This window comes from Talpa europaea, assembly GCF_964194135.1.
Source record: "Talpa europaea genome assembly, chromosome: X".
In the NCBI taxonomy this organism is placed as follows: Eukaryota; Metazoa; Chordata; class Mammalia; order Eulipotyphla; family Talpidae; genus Talpa; species Talpa europaea.
Genome location: NC_140081.1, coordinates 48,159,976 through 48,177,089, shown reverse-complemented (window position 1 = coordinate 48,177,089; position 17,114 = coordinate 48,159,976). Strand labels below are relative to the sequence as shown.

General features: G+C 50.0%; 2 protein-coding genes across 7 annotated transcripts in view; one reads left to right on the top strand and one right to left on the bottom strand.

Annotated features, from left to right (window-relative positions):
• The window catches only part of NHSL2 (NHS like 2), a gene marked incomplete at both ends in the record, with an annotated part of 287,609 nt that overhangs the window by 11,459 nt on the left and 259,036 nt on the right, over positions 1-17,114 (bottom strand). For 4 of the 6 annotated variants that reach the window (XM_084259199.1, XM_084259200.1, XM_084259201.1 and 1 more), the window contains one exon: positions 398-553. The exons of the other annotated variants lie outside the window; for them this stretch is intronic. In XM_084259199.1, coding sequence (XP_084115325.1) covers positions 398-553 — 156 coding nt within the window. The remainder of the gene's footprint in view (positions 1-397; positions 554-17,114) is intronic. 6 annotated transcript variants of the gene reach the window in all.
• On the top strand, positions 1,042-2,763 carry RTL5 (retrotransposon Gag like 5; the record flags this gene model as incomplete). The annotated part of the gene is made up of 1 exon (XM_084259205.1): positions 1,042-2,763. One exon carries the CDS (start codon positions 1,042-1,044, stop codon positions 2,761-2,763), a length of 1,722 nt encoding a protein of 573 aa, XP_084115331.1.

Genomic DNA, 17,114 nt, shown 5'->3' with positions numbered 1-17,114 from the left:
GGTCAGAGGCTTCCTTTGTCTTCAGGGTGTAGGATCCCTTAGACATGGGTGATATGGCAAGAGAAAGTGTGGGGGATATGTGGGCCTACAATGTGGGAGTCTGCATCTAGTTCTTTCTGTGAATGGCTTGACTCATTGGCCTGCCTCAGCCTCTGTCCTTTTCAGCCCTGGACTACTTAATTGGAAAGAGGTGGGGTGGGAGTAGTTGTGGGGGTTGGGGGTGGGCAAAGTCATAGAAATAAAACCTAGGTAAAAGAAGCGGTGGGAGATGTGTGTTTTGTTTTTCACTGGGTTTGAAACTGTTCTTTTTTTCTGTCGCTGGCCCCTGCCTATCCTCTTTCTTCTACGCCTCATTCCAGCTGTGGGCTCTGGCCGCAGCCCCCCTCCCTCTCAGTACCTTGCAACTGGCTCTGGAGATTGAGCTGCGCTTCGCGAAGCAGCTCCTCTACACTCGGGGGCCTGCCCGGGGAGAGGAACACGTTCACTGGCTGTCGCCATGACGACCTCGAGTGGGCAGTCGCTGTCGCATTTTCCCGACCCGAGTTAGCTGCAGCTAGGGAAGGAGAGAGTCAGTGAGAGGCGCAGCCGAGAGGAGGGGGAGCAGCGCGGGACGGCCAATGGGCGCCCGCGGTTCCCGAAGGCCCGCCTCTGCCGGGGGCGGGGTAAGGCTGCGCTTAAAAGCCCGGGGCTCCAGCGCCGCAAGATTTTTCCTCGACAGATTCCCATCACCGAGTGCTCCTTTCCGCTCCGCCCGCTGCCACCCGCGCCCGCCCGCCCCTCCCCACGATCGCCGCGCCACCCGCGTCCTGCGCCAGGCGTCACCTGCCTCCCGCCGCCTCCGATCCCTGGGACGAGGTAACGCGCGCCGGGCCAAGCCTCGGGTTTCGCGGTGCTCCCCCGCGGTGGGTGTGGCTCTGCCTCCCAAGCGCCGCGCGCCGCGCGGCCGCCTGTCTGCCTCCTCCGGCGACCCCTCCGCTCCGTCAACCCCCCCCCTCCACCCCCCACGGCCCCCGCCGACCCCGGGTCCCCGAGTTAGTCCAGATGTCCGAGGCGGCAGGAAATCTCAATAGCCTCCGCATGGCGAATGTCGCTTTGAGAGAAGAATTAAATGCCCTTCGCGGGGAGAATGCCAATTTGGGCCTGCAGCTTGGGAGAGCCTTGGCCGAGGTGAATTCCCTGCGGGGCAATGTTTCCAGCTACATCCGCTGGCCGGTGCCGGTGGTGCCCGTGTTGACCGAGGAGAACCTCGAGTTCACGCTCAGCCAGATCGACGCGGTTCCCGAGGGAGAAGTGCCCCTCACGTGTTGGCCTTCCCCGCGCCCTGAGCCCGAGTGCGCCTCGGAAGAACTGCGGGTGAGCGTGATCCAGGACTGTGGCACCTCGGCCGGGCCCCTCCAGCCGCCCCCGCTGCCCCCCCCGCCCGCGCCGGCACTGCCCCTCCCCTCGGTGAAGGACCTGCCCCCACCGCCGCCGCCTCTGCCGCCGCTCCAGCGGCCTGAGATCGAACCCTTTGCGGGTGACCCGGTGTACCTGGCTGAATTCCTGATGCGGCTCGAGACTTTCATAGCCGACCACGAGGATCATTTCCCCGGGGGCGCCGAGCGGGTGACCTTTCTGATCTCCTTTTTCACGGGTAGAGCCAAGGACTGGGCCACCGCGGTCACCCAGGAAGGAAGCCCCCTGCACGCCAACTTCCCACGCTTCCTGGACGAGACCCGTAAGGAATTCTGTGGCCCCATTCCTCCTAGTGTGGCTAAGAAGGCCATCCGCAAGCTCAGGCAGGGGAACTGTACCCTCGGCAGCTATGCCGACGCTTTTCAGTTCCTGGCCCAATTCTTGTCTTGGGATGACTGCCGCCTTCAAAACCAATTCCTCAAAGGCCTGTCAGAATTCTTCCGCAAGGAACTCTTATGGTCAACTGAGATGGCCGACCTCGATGAGCTGATTCTCGAGTGTGTGGAGATAGAGAGAAAAGTGCGCGTCCCCAAGCCAATGCCGCTCCCGGGGGTTCGCAATATCTTTTTCCCTTTCGCTGAGGACCCTAACGAAGAGGACAGCGAGGAGCGAGAGCCCCACAGCGAGGACGAAGATGAAGAGGTGCGCAGGCGCAGGCTTTCCCAGCAGGACCAGCAGAGGCGAGTGCGAGCTCTTCAGCAGGAGATGAGGGAGAAGGAGGAGGAGGAGAGAAGAAAGCAGGAGGAAGAGATGAGCAGGAAGGAGAAGGGGGAGATGAAACGGAAAGAGGAGGAGGAGGAGAAAGGCTTGCAGGAGGAGGCAGCTCAGGAGGAAGATGATGAAGATGAAGAGGTGGATGTGGAGAAAATTACCAGTGACGATGAAGAGGAGAATAAACTTAGGGCAGGAATTGTCAGTGAACTCGGCCCGGTTCCAGAGCAGGACCCAGAGCAGGAGCCAGAACCGGAGGAAGAGTCGGAGGATGAGTCCCAAGACGATGACCTTGAGCTGATGGAGATGCCCCCGACCTATGCCAACGCTTCATCCCAGACTACTGGCTACTACCATGAAAATTTCCTGGATGTATCGCCTCCCATAGTACAGCCTAGCAGACGGAGGAACCAGAATCGAGTCCCGCTTCTGGAGGGCCTTCCAGGCACCAATTCACCGTTCTACAGCTCCCCACCACTGATTCGCCGTGCAGGTCGCCTGGGGCAACGCCAGATTCGAAGACGCCCCCCCGTGCTATTCCGCCTCACTCCGAGACAGGGGGGCCACCGTGGCGCTCGGGGCCGAATTCGAGTGTGAGTGCTGGGGCGAGATGGCCACCTGGAACACACCCTTCTGCTGTGACCCTTGCCTGCCCCCGCTTCTTGCTGCCATTCCTGCCCTGTTTGCTGACCAGGACCTAAGGACCTCCCAGACCTGTGGACCCAGAATGAGACCTGTAGAACTCCAGACCATCTGCAGCTGTGACCAGGAAGGGACGCGTGCCTGACCAAGGCAGCCTGGGAATGGAGGGGTGGGCACTAGCTGTCCCCTTGGCATGTACCCTGCAGTCCAGCCACAGGCTAGAGAGCAAGTTTCCAGGCCTGTACCTGTACATGAACTGGTCGCCCCCGTTGTATTTCCCCTGTAGTTGTTCCTGACCCCCACCTCTCCTGAGTTTATTCACCCTGTGTTCTGTGGTTTTATCCTTTGACTGGCTTGCCAGGACTTCATCTAATGCCTCACTGATCTGCCCTAGTGAGCAAAAGGACAGGCTACACAGAACTTCTGAAGCCACTGAGGCCATTTACTACATAGAACTGACGAAGAGCAGGACTGGTGTCAAGAAATGTGCCTGGAAGCCTCCATTTGCTTCCAGCCAAACCCCAAAGAGGACCATGGTTGTGGCCCAGCAAGAGTGTGCAAAGCCATATGTCAAGTGGACAGCTGGCTGGGATTTGTCCTCAACTTACTGTGCCAGCTGCTTCCACCTGCCTATAGACTGCGGATCTGGGGCCCTCCCCCAGCCCTACCAACTCCCCCTGGGCCTTCCCAGTGGACAGAGCCCAGTATCACCGACTTTGCATCTTTTTAAAATGTTGCCTAAAAACTAGAAAGTTGGGTGGGGGAGGAGGAAGAGGAATAAGCAGCAGCAACTCACCTTGACATGGCAAAGAGGGACTCTTTCCTGAGGGACAGTGGTCTCCCCACAGCCAGGCCTTGCATGGTAGTCCCCAGCCAAAGGTCTTTGCATGAGATTTGCTATATTTGGGGTTTCAAGAGGAGGCTGCATTGGCCTTTCCTTCCCAGACTACCAAAGAGAGATCCAGCCTAAGGCCTGCCCTTTAACTTCAACATAAAGGATTCTTTAGTCCTGAGAAGTGAGAGAGGAAGGTTCTCTCTCCAGTGACTGTACCCACAGCAGCTTCGTGGCCTGGGTGTTCTCATGCCTCTCACATGGGGGTGGGGGCAAGCTGGGACTTGGTGCTGGGCTTTGATTTGATGGTGAGGCTTGAGAGGGTGAGTGCCTCCTAGTAACCCCTGGGTCCTCTGTTACAAACCTAGGTGCCCTTATAAAGAGACCTGCTGCTTGCTTGCCTTGGGTCCCCAAACCAGTGCTTTTATAGTGAAAAATACACACTGTGTCACTCTGGCCACAGAATGTCAGCCAGATCCATTGCTGGCTTGAACTGCCCTCAACATAGTCTCCTGAGCGGTGCTTCACAGCTGGGTAAGTGCAACCAAAGTGTTTCTGGGCCAGAGGGACAAAAACAGCAAATGAAGCCTCTGTTAGTCACTGAGTGACAGATAACCTCAGCCCAGCCTCTGGAGCAAGAAGAAGGAGCCGGAGGAAGAGGAAGCACAGAGACCCACTCCTTGGCTGGCTTCTGGTGAGGTCTCTATTCATCCGTGGGAGGTAAGAAACCCCCTTTTCTAGCTCTCATTTCTCTCATTTCTCATTTCTAGCTCTCATTCTGATCAGTGCAGTCAGGTTCCTATAACCTGTTGCTGCCTTTTAAGAAGGCTTCCCCCTTCTCCAAAGACAAAAGAAATACAGAATCATTACAGAAAATTTGGAAAATAGAGAAAACTACAAGGACAAAAGAACCCCAAACATTCAGAATCCCACTGCGCAGAGGCAAACACTATTAACAGTTTGCTGCCTTTCTTTCTAGGGTGTTCTTGCTGCCTCTTTTCAAAGCTGAGTTCATCCTACAAGCTCTTGATCAGCAGGATGTAAAATGGCTGTCACCTATTCAGTCATGCATAATGAATACTTCATTTAAAACTTTGTTTTTCAGCTATTTCCTCAGGAGACAGTCTGGAAGGGGGGCCACAATACTGCCAGCCTGTGGATCCCGATTGCTCATGGATGACACTCTGGCTCTGCTGCCCACGTCCCTACTGGAGAAGTGGAAAGGGCAGGTGCCTTGCACCCCCACTCCCAGGGACCCCTCAGCACAGGCCCCGCCTGTTCCCATGGTGCTTCTTACTCTGAGCCCTCAGTAGCCTCAGCTGAGGAAGAAGCGAATGATCACTGAACTGGTGTCTGGCCTCTGGCGGCAAGGGGCCTTGAACTTCCCTTTGACCCTCTTCCCCCCTTTCCTAGATCTTCAATATTTGTTGTGATATAACACCGATAAGAGCTGTAAGAGGAACTATGGGCTTTGGGTGCTTTCTTGGGTTGAAAGAGGGGTTGGGGGGAAATGCATGCAAGGGTCTGAAGGCAGCCCAAGGATTCCCAAAGACTCAGAGGGAGTTCCCTTTGGAATAAATGTGTTATTGTTATTGTGTTATTGTCCTATTACTGTGTTGTGAAGATAAGGAATTATTCGTTATGCTAAAGCTTTCTCCTCAATAAAAATCCAAAGGGTGTGTACAGACTTGTGTCTCAGTGGGTTATTGAGCAAGCAGAGGGGTACCCAGTAGGCATCGAGTACTGCCCAGGCACCTTGCCTGACTCAGCCCTAGTCTGAAGCTTTGTAGCTCAAGGCCCAGCAGAACTCAAGGGACCTACCCAGAAGCCTCCACATGTGTGGGTAGCAGAAGCTGTGAGGAGGGAAGTGGAGGTACCAGGCATTGGTACTCCACTTGGATATAAAGATATCAAGTGGCCGGGCCCATCATCATTCAGCAATCTTGCCCCACTGGGCCAACACCCCCACCCCAACACATACAACAATGGGGTTTTGAAGGGCGGGAGGGAGGCCAGGCAGGGCGAGGGGTGGCCCTTCCATTTTTGGGCACTAGGTGGTGCTGTGGTATACCAGTGAGCTCCCGGGTGAAGGCTAAACACAGATCCCCAGGGCAGTCCATGTAGAGACCCCTCCCAGCAAGACTCTATTGGTCCCCATAGACTGAAGGTCAGAAGAAATGGAACCTCATTCTGGGGTTTGCTCAAGTTTACCAGTAATGAATTGGAATTTTTGTTCCCCTGGGACGGTGGCTGGGAAAGTTTATTAAGCTCCTCCTAGGGCTTATTATTTGTTTTCTTATTAACCTTACCCTATCTGGCAAAAACAGATATTAGAAGTCTCTGACCCAAGGTTGGCAACTGGTCAGTGGCTCTCACAGCCCCGCAGCTACCCATTAGCCCAGGAACACTTCAGCCCTCTGCCTCCGCTCCACTGGTCTCCCAAGTTTGCTCTGTCTGGCCAGTGCTCTTCTAGCTTACTGGAATCCAGTGAGAAAACCAAGCCCAGTTTCAGAGGCACATTTGCATTGCCCCTTTAAGGGGGGGGAGGGAGGGAGAGAGAGAGAGGGAGGGGGGAAACCAGTGTGTTTCTGACCCACATCTGGCACTTTTACCAACATCATCTCATTTCATTCCCATGACAACTCAGTGAAGAAGGTAATGGCGTCTGCTTTTGCAGCAGAGGGACCTGCTGCAGCTGTGATACTAGGTTCCATGGGGGGCACTTGAGGCTATGTGATTCCCAACTGGTGTTCTCACCTTGCTAAGACACCTTGCTGTTTCCAAGGAGAGTCTCTCCCCCTATCCCAGCCTCAGCCTGACTGGATTCTGGGTCTTTTTCCCCTTCTGGGAGGGACCGGATGTGGGGCCAAGGGCTGCATCCATGAACACTGGGGTCCCCTTTCTGTTTCAGCAGGTTAGATAAAGCTTCCAGCACCCCTGGATTTCTCATGCCATCATAGGTAGGTGTAGGTGAGGGCTGGTCTGTGTTGGCCCAGGCCCAGCTCACAACTGGGACCCAGTGGGATCTCAGCCTTCCAGTTTGCTATATGAATGGAGTGAGCGAGAGTAAGTGGGCCCCTGATGAAGACCTCGAGGCAGCCTGCAAGGGCATCTGCAGATAATACGAAGCTCAGAGGACTAGAGGATGCTCTCCAAAATGGAATCAGGAGACCCCCAAATCTCCTTGGCCTGGAACGATGCGCTGAGATCATCTTTACTCAGGGCACACGTGAGATCTTGCCAGCAGATTCAGAAAACCAGCTGCAGAAGCCTGAGGGGGGAAGATGTGGCTTAGAAGAAATTTGTGGCAAGCAAATGAGAACTTGAGTGAATGGGGGCTGAGGTGAATGAGCAGATGCATGGCTGTGAGAAACGCCATGCCTCCCAGGCGTTCCACGCAGAATGCGGGATCCTGGGACTCAACCTGGAGCCCTGGCTGCCAATGGGAAAGTGACCAAGGATGTACCTCACCAAAGCCGTTTTATATGCCAGGAGTAAGGAAAAGAAGAAGGAGGTGGGGGCGGTAGAAGGATGACAAAGATGGTGAAGGTCCCAAAACCCCTGTTCTCAAGGGATGGAGGTAGGCAGAGAAAAATCTGTGAAGGGGAATCCACTGTTACCCTCATTCATTCTGTAAGAGATGAAACTGACAGCTTGAGGTCACTTGCCCCATTTGCAAATTTCGACTGTGAACTGCAGCAGTTTGACACCTAGAACTCTTAATCACTACCTCCACCAGCACCCACACTAATGGAATCAGAGTCTACAGAAATTTCCATTTCTAAAGAGCTCACAAAGCACTTCTAGTGCCCAGTCCATCCCAGTGCAAGCAGCATTTAATAACCAGCTTGGTGCTCCACAGAGCTCCCTGAGCAGGAACTAGCCTGGAATTTCTGCGCTAGCATGTAGTACATGATTGAGACCTATTTGTGCAACAGTCCTCCAGCAAGTGCCATGGTCTGGTAGGAGCTCGACTCTCTCGGACACCTGCTCAGACTGTACCCCCACCCCCGAGAAGGATGTGCAGAAGTCTGGCCCCAAGAAACCAGGCCCATCAAAGCTCGGGCCTTTACCCTTCACATCCAGAACAGGCCTACACGGGGCCTCGACTTCTGAGGGATGAGGGGCGTGAGGAGGGACAGGAATCAACAAGGGGAGCAATTTTCCCCCAGTGGGGGTGAGGGGGATTCTCCACCTCTAGCTGACAGTTCCTGCATCCTGCACAGACCAGGGAAAGCTCTGTGTGCCATTTTTCCCTAGGGACTCAAGAGACACAGAAACAGAAAGCCCTGGGTTCTTGGTTGCCCTGGTAACAGCAGGACCTACTTGGAAGAAAACGGTCTCTGAGAGGCTTAGTAGGGTGGATATTTCCTTTGTCGGAGGGCAGGCTCTGACCTGCTCCCTGCATCCCCTCTCCCCTTCTAGAGTGCTGCTGTAAAGGTGGGGGGCCCCTCACCTCAGCAACTCTGCAATTCTCCTGGGAGGGGAGTGCCAGGAAGTCTGGCCCTGTGCTTTTCATTCTGCTCTTGCTATGGGCTGTTAATATGAGCAAAAGGCTAAAATGGAAGGTGTTAGCATGTGAATTCATGGCAATGGCACTCTGGCCTGAAGAAATCTCACCTCCTAGGACACATGCACAAGCAAACTTGAGGAGGGCAAGTGCCCCAATATTTGTCCTAGCTCTTCCTCACCACTTAGCATGAAGACCTAAGCTGGAGAGATTATTCAGAAGTTCCAGAGTTCCACACCTCCCACCCCCAGCTTAGCTCTGCTTCATCTCTCACCTGGATGACTGAAATCGTCTCCCAGCTAGTCCACCGCTTCTAACCAGTCCATTTTCTGCGTACTTGAGGGGGGACTGTGAGGTTCTTTGAACAAACACATCTGGTCCTATTGGTCCTACACAAGAAACTTTCAATAGCTCTCTCTGTTAGAATTATGGACCTGAGTCTGGCATTTGTTATCTCTATCTATCTCTGTCTCTGCCTCTGTCTCTATCTCTACCTATCTCTAGCCCACCTATGTTGTCTCACCTGCTCATGCTATCCCACTTCCCTCTTCAATTCAGGCCAAACCCCAGGTATCCTGAAATCCTTCTTTCCATATGAAAATGGGGCCCCCTGCTCCCACCAAAACTCTGGAGCAAGCTGGGTTTGGTGGCCAAACCCAGGGCAAGATGGCCAAAGCCGGCACAGAGCAGGTTGTTTGGGTTTTGTTTTGTTTTTGTTTTTTTTTAAAAGCAGCAGTTTTGGAGACCTGTGGTCAGGTTTAAACCACTCAGATACAGGGCATCCCTAGTGGCGCAAGGGGTTAAGCACCACACTGTGAAGCTGTCTGCAGCCTCTGCAGCACCAGTTCAATCCCTGGCCGTCCAGAACCCAATATGGTGCAGCAGACCTCTCCTGTCTCGCCTGCTGCTCCCCTCAGCAGTGTATTTCAGTCAATCCTCCTGTTCTGTTCCCCACTCTCTCTCTGGTGAACCCTCTCACCACCCCCGCACCTCTGGCCTGTACCCCAGTTCTTGTATGCATAAATAAATAAATCTTTCAAAAAATAAAAAAAAATAAACCTTTCAGATACAGCAGAGCTTGCTTGCCCAATCTTGTTATGGGCCCAACCCAGAGCAAGATGGCTCAGGGCAGGTTGGATGTACTACTGGGATTTTGGTTTTGAATCCTGAGCTGGCTTTAAAAATGGACCAATCAAGTTGAAGTTTGCACCAGCACCAATCAAGCCTTAGAAACAGAGCTGGTTTGGAAAATGGACCAATCAGGTTGAAAAGGCAGGGAACCTGAAGAGGGTTATAAGCAGGGGCTTCAGTGTACTTCAGAGAGTCTCATCCAGTCTCTCTCCTGGGAATACTTTGATGAGACCTCTAAAACTTCTGAGAACCTTCAAGACCTCCCAAAACCCTCCACAAACCTCTGCAGACCTCAGCCAACCTCCATGCTGATCGCTGTCATTGGCCTATACCTGGCAGTTAAAGAACTCTCTACTGCTGGCCTGTGTCTGGTATCCCTGAGGAGCTATAACACTGGTGCCTGGCCCTGTGGTACTGCCTCTGAGAGTTGTCTGGTCTGGCATCTGTCACTGCCTAACCAGCCTTCAGATTGCTGCTGTGCTGCTGACTACCTCCAGCTGCCACCAGGAGTTGGATCTCAGTCCACCACTGAGCAGTGTGCCACCAGCTCTGGGCACTCAACAGATGGACAATGCCGTCTTGTGTGAGCAGCTTTTGGTTTGTACTACTGGACACTGTGGACACTATCTGGGGTAGGACAGTTGGTCATTTGTGGCCTTAGCAACTCTTTCCTTATCTCAATCACCTCTTTGTAAATAAGCCTGTTGTTGTACCCTGAACTTGAGTCATGTCTTGCAACTGTGAGCACACGGGTGAGAACACATAAACTGTGGCATTTCCCCTGCCTCGTGTGGTTTCACTTACATATGAAGCCCTTTCATGTCTCTGGACCTTTGCATAACTTATCCCCTCCGCCACCCTAAAATTTCACAAGCGCTGCTCACCCCCACTCCAATTGGCACTCTTCTCAGCCAAATACCACTTCAACAAGCTGCCTTCATTCCCCAGACAAGCCCCTGCCCTTCTGAGTGCCCACTCCCTCCCCTGCTCCTGACCCCACTGCTCTGTGAGGCGGTGTTACATCACAGCATATGAGGCCTAAGTCATGAACCCGAACCTTCAAGGAGAAACTGGCTCATGACTCCAAGTGAGTTTGTTGATGCAAGGCTGCTTCCATCTGAAAGCACACCCTTGCACTCTTCGCGGGTGGAGGCTGCATTGGTGGCAGACTTGGGAAGAGGACTGGCTTCCTGAGACCTGACTGAAGACTGATGAGATGCAAGTGGAGCCAGGGGAACCCCCACTCCCATCAAGTTGGAGACATGGACAATAGGAGCAAGTGGGGGAAGAGAAAGCAGGAGCTTGCAGAGCTGGCATTTATCCCCAATTGAGCATCCCACTGATGGCTTCTGTCTCTTTGGGGGTTATCACCCCCTCTCAGTATGATGGTGGAGCGTGACATCCACTGGGTTTGAGAGTTGTTACAGATCTGGCTCTAAACGCTGGCTCTGCTGCTTCCTTCTTGTGCATACTGGGGTTTGTCATTTCTCCGTTCTATACCCTAATTACTTCTTCTAAAAATGGAAATGATGATAATCTATATTAATAAGATAATTGATTGGCGCCACTAACAACAAAATTAGCACTTACTCAGTGTTGGGCACTAAGGGCTTCACATGTGTCAACTCATTGAATTATCACAACCCTATACAGTAGAAATAATGTTATTATTTCACATTTTGTGGATTAAGAAACTGAGCACAGAAAATTTGGTACCCAATGTCAAGTACTGGCACACGAGTGCTTTTGATAGTTCTGTGAATGAGAAAAGAGGCCAGTGGAGCAGCAGAGCTCCAGGATCAGGCCAGGGGTCTGCACGTCTTTTAGCTTATGCATCACTTCAGCTGTGTGGGGAATCTCTGGATCCTTTCTTTTCTTTTCTTTTTTTTTTTTTTTAGAGGAGTCATTTCTATTCTTTATTATTTTTATTTATTTATTTATTTATTTATTTATTTATTTATTCAAGCACTGGGTACAGTCAGAAGCACGGGAGGGCGAGAGAATTCACCAGAGCCAGAGCGGGGAGCAGATCAGGCAGAAGGACCGAAGTACACTGCTGAGGGGAGCAGCGGGCGGCAGGAGAGGTCTGCGCGCCATGTGGGACCCTCCTCCGGTGGCTGGGGAGCAGCGGGGATCGAACCGGTGCTGCAGAGGCTGCGGGCAGCTTTGCAACCCAGCGCTCAACCGCTGCACCACTGGGGAGGCCCAACTGGACCCTTTCTTAAAGTAATGTTTTCAGATGCATAAAATAAAATGCATAGAGTTACAAAGAAAACAAATTACATTGCAATAGTTATAAAATGTTTTTAAGAAATTGTGATCTAATTATGTTACTTCTTTAATAATGCATGAAATCACAAGATTTAGTGGGCCTGTCTATAGATTAGAAGTTTTAAGTGATGATGAATGCAAGTAACTTTTCTGAGATACAACAACTGTAATGCAATATGAAAATATTTGTGATTTCTATTGAGGATAAAGTTACAGATACAGCTAATACTATAATGGCTTGTTGCCTACATCCCTGGTTTGAGGGAATCCTAAATTTCTGTTAAAGGTTAGTAGAAAAAAGATCAAATACTTTCCTCATCTAAGTTCATGGAGCCCCTAAATTCTTTCCACAAACCTAGGGAGCTAAGGCATCCTGCCCTCCAGTGTCAGAGAAAAGACAATGGCTGCACTGTCAGGCATGGGGAGAAACGGTGGTGGTGGTGGGGTGCTGCTGGCAGAAAGACAAGTGTGTGGTTTCTCTTACAAGAACTGTTTACAGAAATCATGAAGTCTGGCAGCTCCCTCTTCCTCTTGGTCCTGAGTCAGCAGCCCAGGGTGGGGCTGAGGCTGTCACACTGGGCTTGAGTTTTAAGTTCACCACACACCCATCTCTAAGAGTTGATTTGTTGCTACTTCCTTACTGGCAAAATCTGGGTGGGTTTTGCTCCATTTTAAAATTAGGACCTGATTGCATAAACAGATTTCCCATTAGTCTGGAAATAATCTTTAAGTGAATATTTTATTGGCTCTATGACATTTTTTGAATGAATGGATGCTTCTGCCCTAGGTGCCCCCTTCCCCACTCCCTGAAGGCTTAGGGCTTGCAGAGAGAAGGGGAGGATCACCAACTGTGCCAGGCATCCCTGAACACCAGTCGGAATCGGCACTTTCCCAAAACACCAAATGCTTTTTCCTGACTTCCTGACTTTGCCACCTGTCAGCTGAGTCCCTGCCAACCGGGGCAGCACAGTCCTGGGTGCTGTGGCCAAGGAGACAAATGGTCAGAACAGCAGTAGGCCTCTGCTTTTTCTAATTTGTCTCTGTTCCCACTCAAGAATCAAAGAGAGCACAGTTCATTAAGACCAGGCCCCAGGATACCCACGATGCCTTGCTTGGAGTTTCCGCCTGGCTGGGGTTCGCTGCCTATGGCTCTTCCCTGGCCAGCCGAGTACTGCCCCCATAGTACTCAGGAATGAGGAACACTTGGCGGATGCCACGTGCTAAAAAAGGCTGCAGCTTAATTTCTAAAGTGAGAGGGTGGGATTGTGATAGCCTTATGAATCATAACTGTTGGCTAATAAATAGACTGGTTTGGAATGAATCTGCCTTAGTTAGTTGAGGGAACAGGGCAGAATGCTTTGGGGGTTCAAGCTGAGAGCTCTATATACTGGAATGTGGATAACGCTGATTTTCTTGACCATGAAAGAAATAAATTTTTTTAATATTTTCTTTTTTTTAAGATTTATTTATTTATTTATACAAGCACTGGGTATAGTCAGAAGAGCGGGAGGGTGAGAGAATTCACCAGAGCCAGAGCGGGGAGTAGAGCAGGCAGAAGGACCGAAGTACACTGCTGAGGGGAGCAGCGGGCGGCAGGAGAGGTCTGCACGCCATGTGGGACCCTCCTCTGGTGGCCGGGGAGCAGCCGGGGATCAAACCAGCGCTGCAGAGGCTGTGGGCAGCTTTGCAACCCAGCGCTCAACCGCTGCACCACCAGGGAGGCCCAAAAGAAATAAATTTATGTTTTTAGATTGGCCCACGCTCCCAAACAGGCAGAAGGAGGCTGAGACTTAAACGAGCATTCAAAAGAACTTTGGTTAGCAAGATTGACCAAGAATAAAAGAGAGAAGACTCCAATTACTAAAATCAGAAATGAAAGCAGGGACACTACAGTCAAATTTACAGAAATGAAAAGGACTATCAAAGAATATTATGATCAATTGTATGACAACTTAGAAAACTAACAAATGAAATGCATAAATTACAATAAAGACACTCATTGAAGAATGAAGAAGAAATAAAAACTCCAAATAAACTTATGATACATAGTGAGATTGAATTAGTAATCAAAACTAACCATGAAGTTCAAGGGGCCCAGAATAACCAAACAATCTTGAAAAGGAATAAAGTTTGAGGACTCGCACTTTCCAACTTCAAAACTTTACACAAAGTTGGAGTAATCAAAATAGTGTGCTGTTAGCACAAGGGTAGACAAATAGATCAATGGAACAGACTTGAGAGTCCAGAAATGAACCCATACATATGTGAACAACTGATGTTTGCCAAGGGTGCCACGCCCATTCAATAGGGAAAGAATGGTCTTTTCCACAAATGATGCTGGGGTAACTGGATTGCCGTATGCAAAACATTGAAGTTAGAAGTAATTCTCACACTCATACAAAATTAAACTCAAAATGGATCAAAGATGTATAGCAGCTACAACTACAAAACTCAGAAGGGCCTCCCTGGTGGCTCAGGGGTTAAAGACAGCGCTATGAAGCTATTGCCAGTCACTGCAACATGAGTTCCATTTCCCGGTCAGCCAGGGATGTGATCCACCTAGCACAGCAGACCCCTCCTGTCTTGCCCGCTGCTCCCCTCAGCAGTGTATTTCAGTAGATCCTCCTGTTCTGCTCCCCACTCTGTCTCTGGTGAATCCTCTCACCCCCTGCACCTCTGCCCTACTCCCCAGCTCTTGTATACATGAATAAATAAATCTTTAAAAAAAACTTAGAAAGAAATATAGGTGTAAAGCTTTAAGGCCTTGGATTAAGGAATGGCTTCTTAGCTATGACGCTATGGCACAAACAGCAAAAGAATGAAATTCATCAAAATTAAAAGGTTTTGCGCTACAAATAGTGCCATCAAAAAAGTGACAAGGTAATCTACAGAATGCAAGAAAGTATTTGAAAATTGTATGTCTGACATGAGACTTGCATACAGACTACAGAAACATCTTTTTATAAATCAATAATGAAAAGACAAATAACCCAATTCAGAAATGGACAAAGGATTTATATAGACATTTCTCCAAAGATCTATCTACAAATGGCCGATGAGTGGATTTTAAAAAAGTTTGGCACAATTAGTCATTAGGGAAACACAAAATGAAACCACAATCAGACCTGCTAGGATGGCTATAATCAAAGAGACAGACAAATGTTGGTGAGGATGTGGACAAATTTCCCCTCTTACATTACTGGTGGGAATGTATTAATAACATGGTGTGGCTGCTGTGGAAAATGTTTAACACAGAGTTCTCGAAAGACTCAATATGTCCACTCCTAAGCAAATATCCAAGGAAAATGAAGAGATTCCTCCATGCAAACACCTGATCATGAATGTTCATAGCTGCATTATTTAATAATAGCCCAAGGTGGAAGCAATCCAAATATGCAGCCATTGATGAGTGGATAAATAAAATGTAGTATACCCATAGTAGTGGGGTACGATTCAGCCGGGAAAAGGAATGAAATACTGCTACATGCAATAACGTGGATAAACCTTGAAAATATCATACCACAAGAAAGAAGCCAGTCACAAAATGCCACATAGAGAATGATTCCATTTATATGAAATGTCCAGAAGAGGCAAATCCATAGATAGGAAGTGGTTGCCGACAGTTGGAGAGGGGGTTGGGGGAACGTGGGGTATGGGGTACTTTCTAAGGTGTCGAAAAGTTCTAAAACTGATCATGGTGGTTGCTGTATGACTCTTTAAATATATGAGAACCCATGGGATTGTAACGCTTTAATTGGGTGAATTGTATGCAATGTGCATGTATTATATCTCGATAGAGCTGTTATCAAAAAATAATACAACACAAAGCAAAGACTTGCTTAGTTAGAAATGTACCACAATACTTGGGCCTCCCCTGGTGGTGCAGTGGTTGGGCGCTGGGCTGCGGGGTTCATTCCCAGGCCGCTGGTGAGGGACCCACGGAAAAAAAAAAAAAAAAAAAAGAAATGTACCACAATACTCAAGCATCAAAATAAAGGCCACAAAATGAGATCAGGGTAGCCATATGAGAAATTGCACAAATCCTAAAATACTTTAGTAGATCCCGTAGTGACCTGTCCAACAGGTATATTACCATTTAAAAATAAACTGGTTATGGGGCCTCCCTGGTGGCACAAGGGGTTAAGCACCGCACTATGAAGCAATTCACAGCCCCTGCAGCACGAGTTCGATCCCCAGCCAGGGAGAAACCCACATGGCGCAGCAGAGGTCTCCTGACTCGCCTGCTGCTCCCCTCAGCAGTGTACTTTGGTCCATCTGCCTATTCTGTTCCCCACTCTGTCTTTGGTGAATCCTCTCACCCCCTGCATCTCTGGCCTGTACCCCAGCTCTTGTATGCATAAATAAATAAATCTTAAAAAAAAATAAGCTGGTTATGGGGTGTAAAGAAAGGCTCTGCAGAGATCAGAACCACACTTAGATCTTAGTAATCTCTTACTGGAGTGTCTTTGTTCCAGGTGCTATTGTTTAAAAGGGGAAAGCGGGGTTAAGAGGGGCACAAACGGTTGAGGTTTCGAGCTCACCTTGCACCCACGCTAATAGTCTGACCTAGATCTTGAACTTGAAGTCAGCTACCTTGACCTTATGCCAGGAGCTACAGCCCAATCAGGAGTCCTTGGTGCCTAGAGATAGGTAGATGGCATGATGGAGATATAGACCCAGTTTATTCACTTACAGATGGTGATCAAGTCAAAGCTCAAACTAACTGAAAGGTCAATGCAGGAGGCCAGAATGCAAAAGCCCATCCAGAAGCCCACCTGGGGGCAGGAATGCAGAAGCCTTCCTAGAAAATTCAGACAATGAACCCCTCCCCGCCCTAGAATCTTTTCCTGCCCTGCAAACCCAGTCTCCCACCTGACCTCTCCTCACCCAATAAAAGCCTGCCTCCCCCTGGCAGTGTGTGCGACTTCACCGACCCCCACCTTGGGTCCATGAAGTCCGCCCAGGATGCAATAAATTTTCCCTTCCTTTGAGAAGGCTTGGCCTGGCTCTTCTTTTCTTTACCGCGCCGAACCTTTTACTAACCAAATGTTCAAACTTCTCCACAGCAATCCCCAGGTCTCACAACTTCTGAGATGCTGGAATCTTTCTCCCTTCCTGAAGATGAGTCCTTGGCCCAGCCCCCACGACCAACTCCCAGTTGTCCCCTCTGGGGCCAGCTCTCCTCACTACGGTTACTGAGGTTCCTCTGCTGAGTCAGATTGGGGCTGGCATCTCTTCCCTTCTAGCCCTGAGGTTGTGTCTGATTCTGCTCTGATGTGATCTGATGAGCCCAGAACCATCCTCCTGTCCCTGAGTGGAGACGGGGCCCATGTACGGCAGTCCTCTCTCTGGACTCCTCTTTATTTCAACTCTGCTCACCGCTTATCTAGTTGAATGACCTGAAATGTCTACTCATAGTGAATATATAGCTCTTGTCCAGTTGAACTTATTTAATATTTCCACTCTAAAACTCTATTTACCACACAAAGAGTTTGCGATTGGAGAAAGAAATCACCCACACTTTTACCTTGTCTACATACATGCTTTTGCATAAACATAATT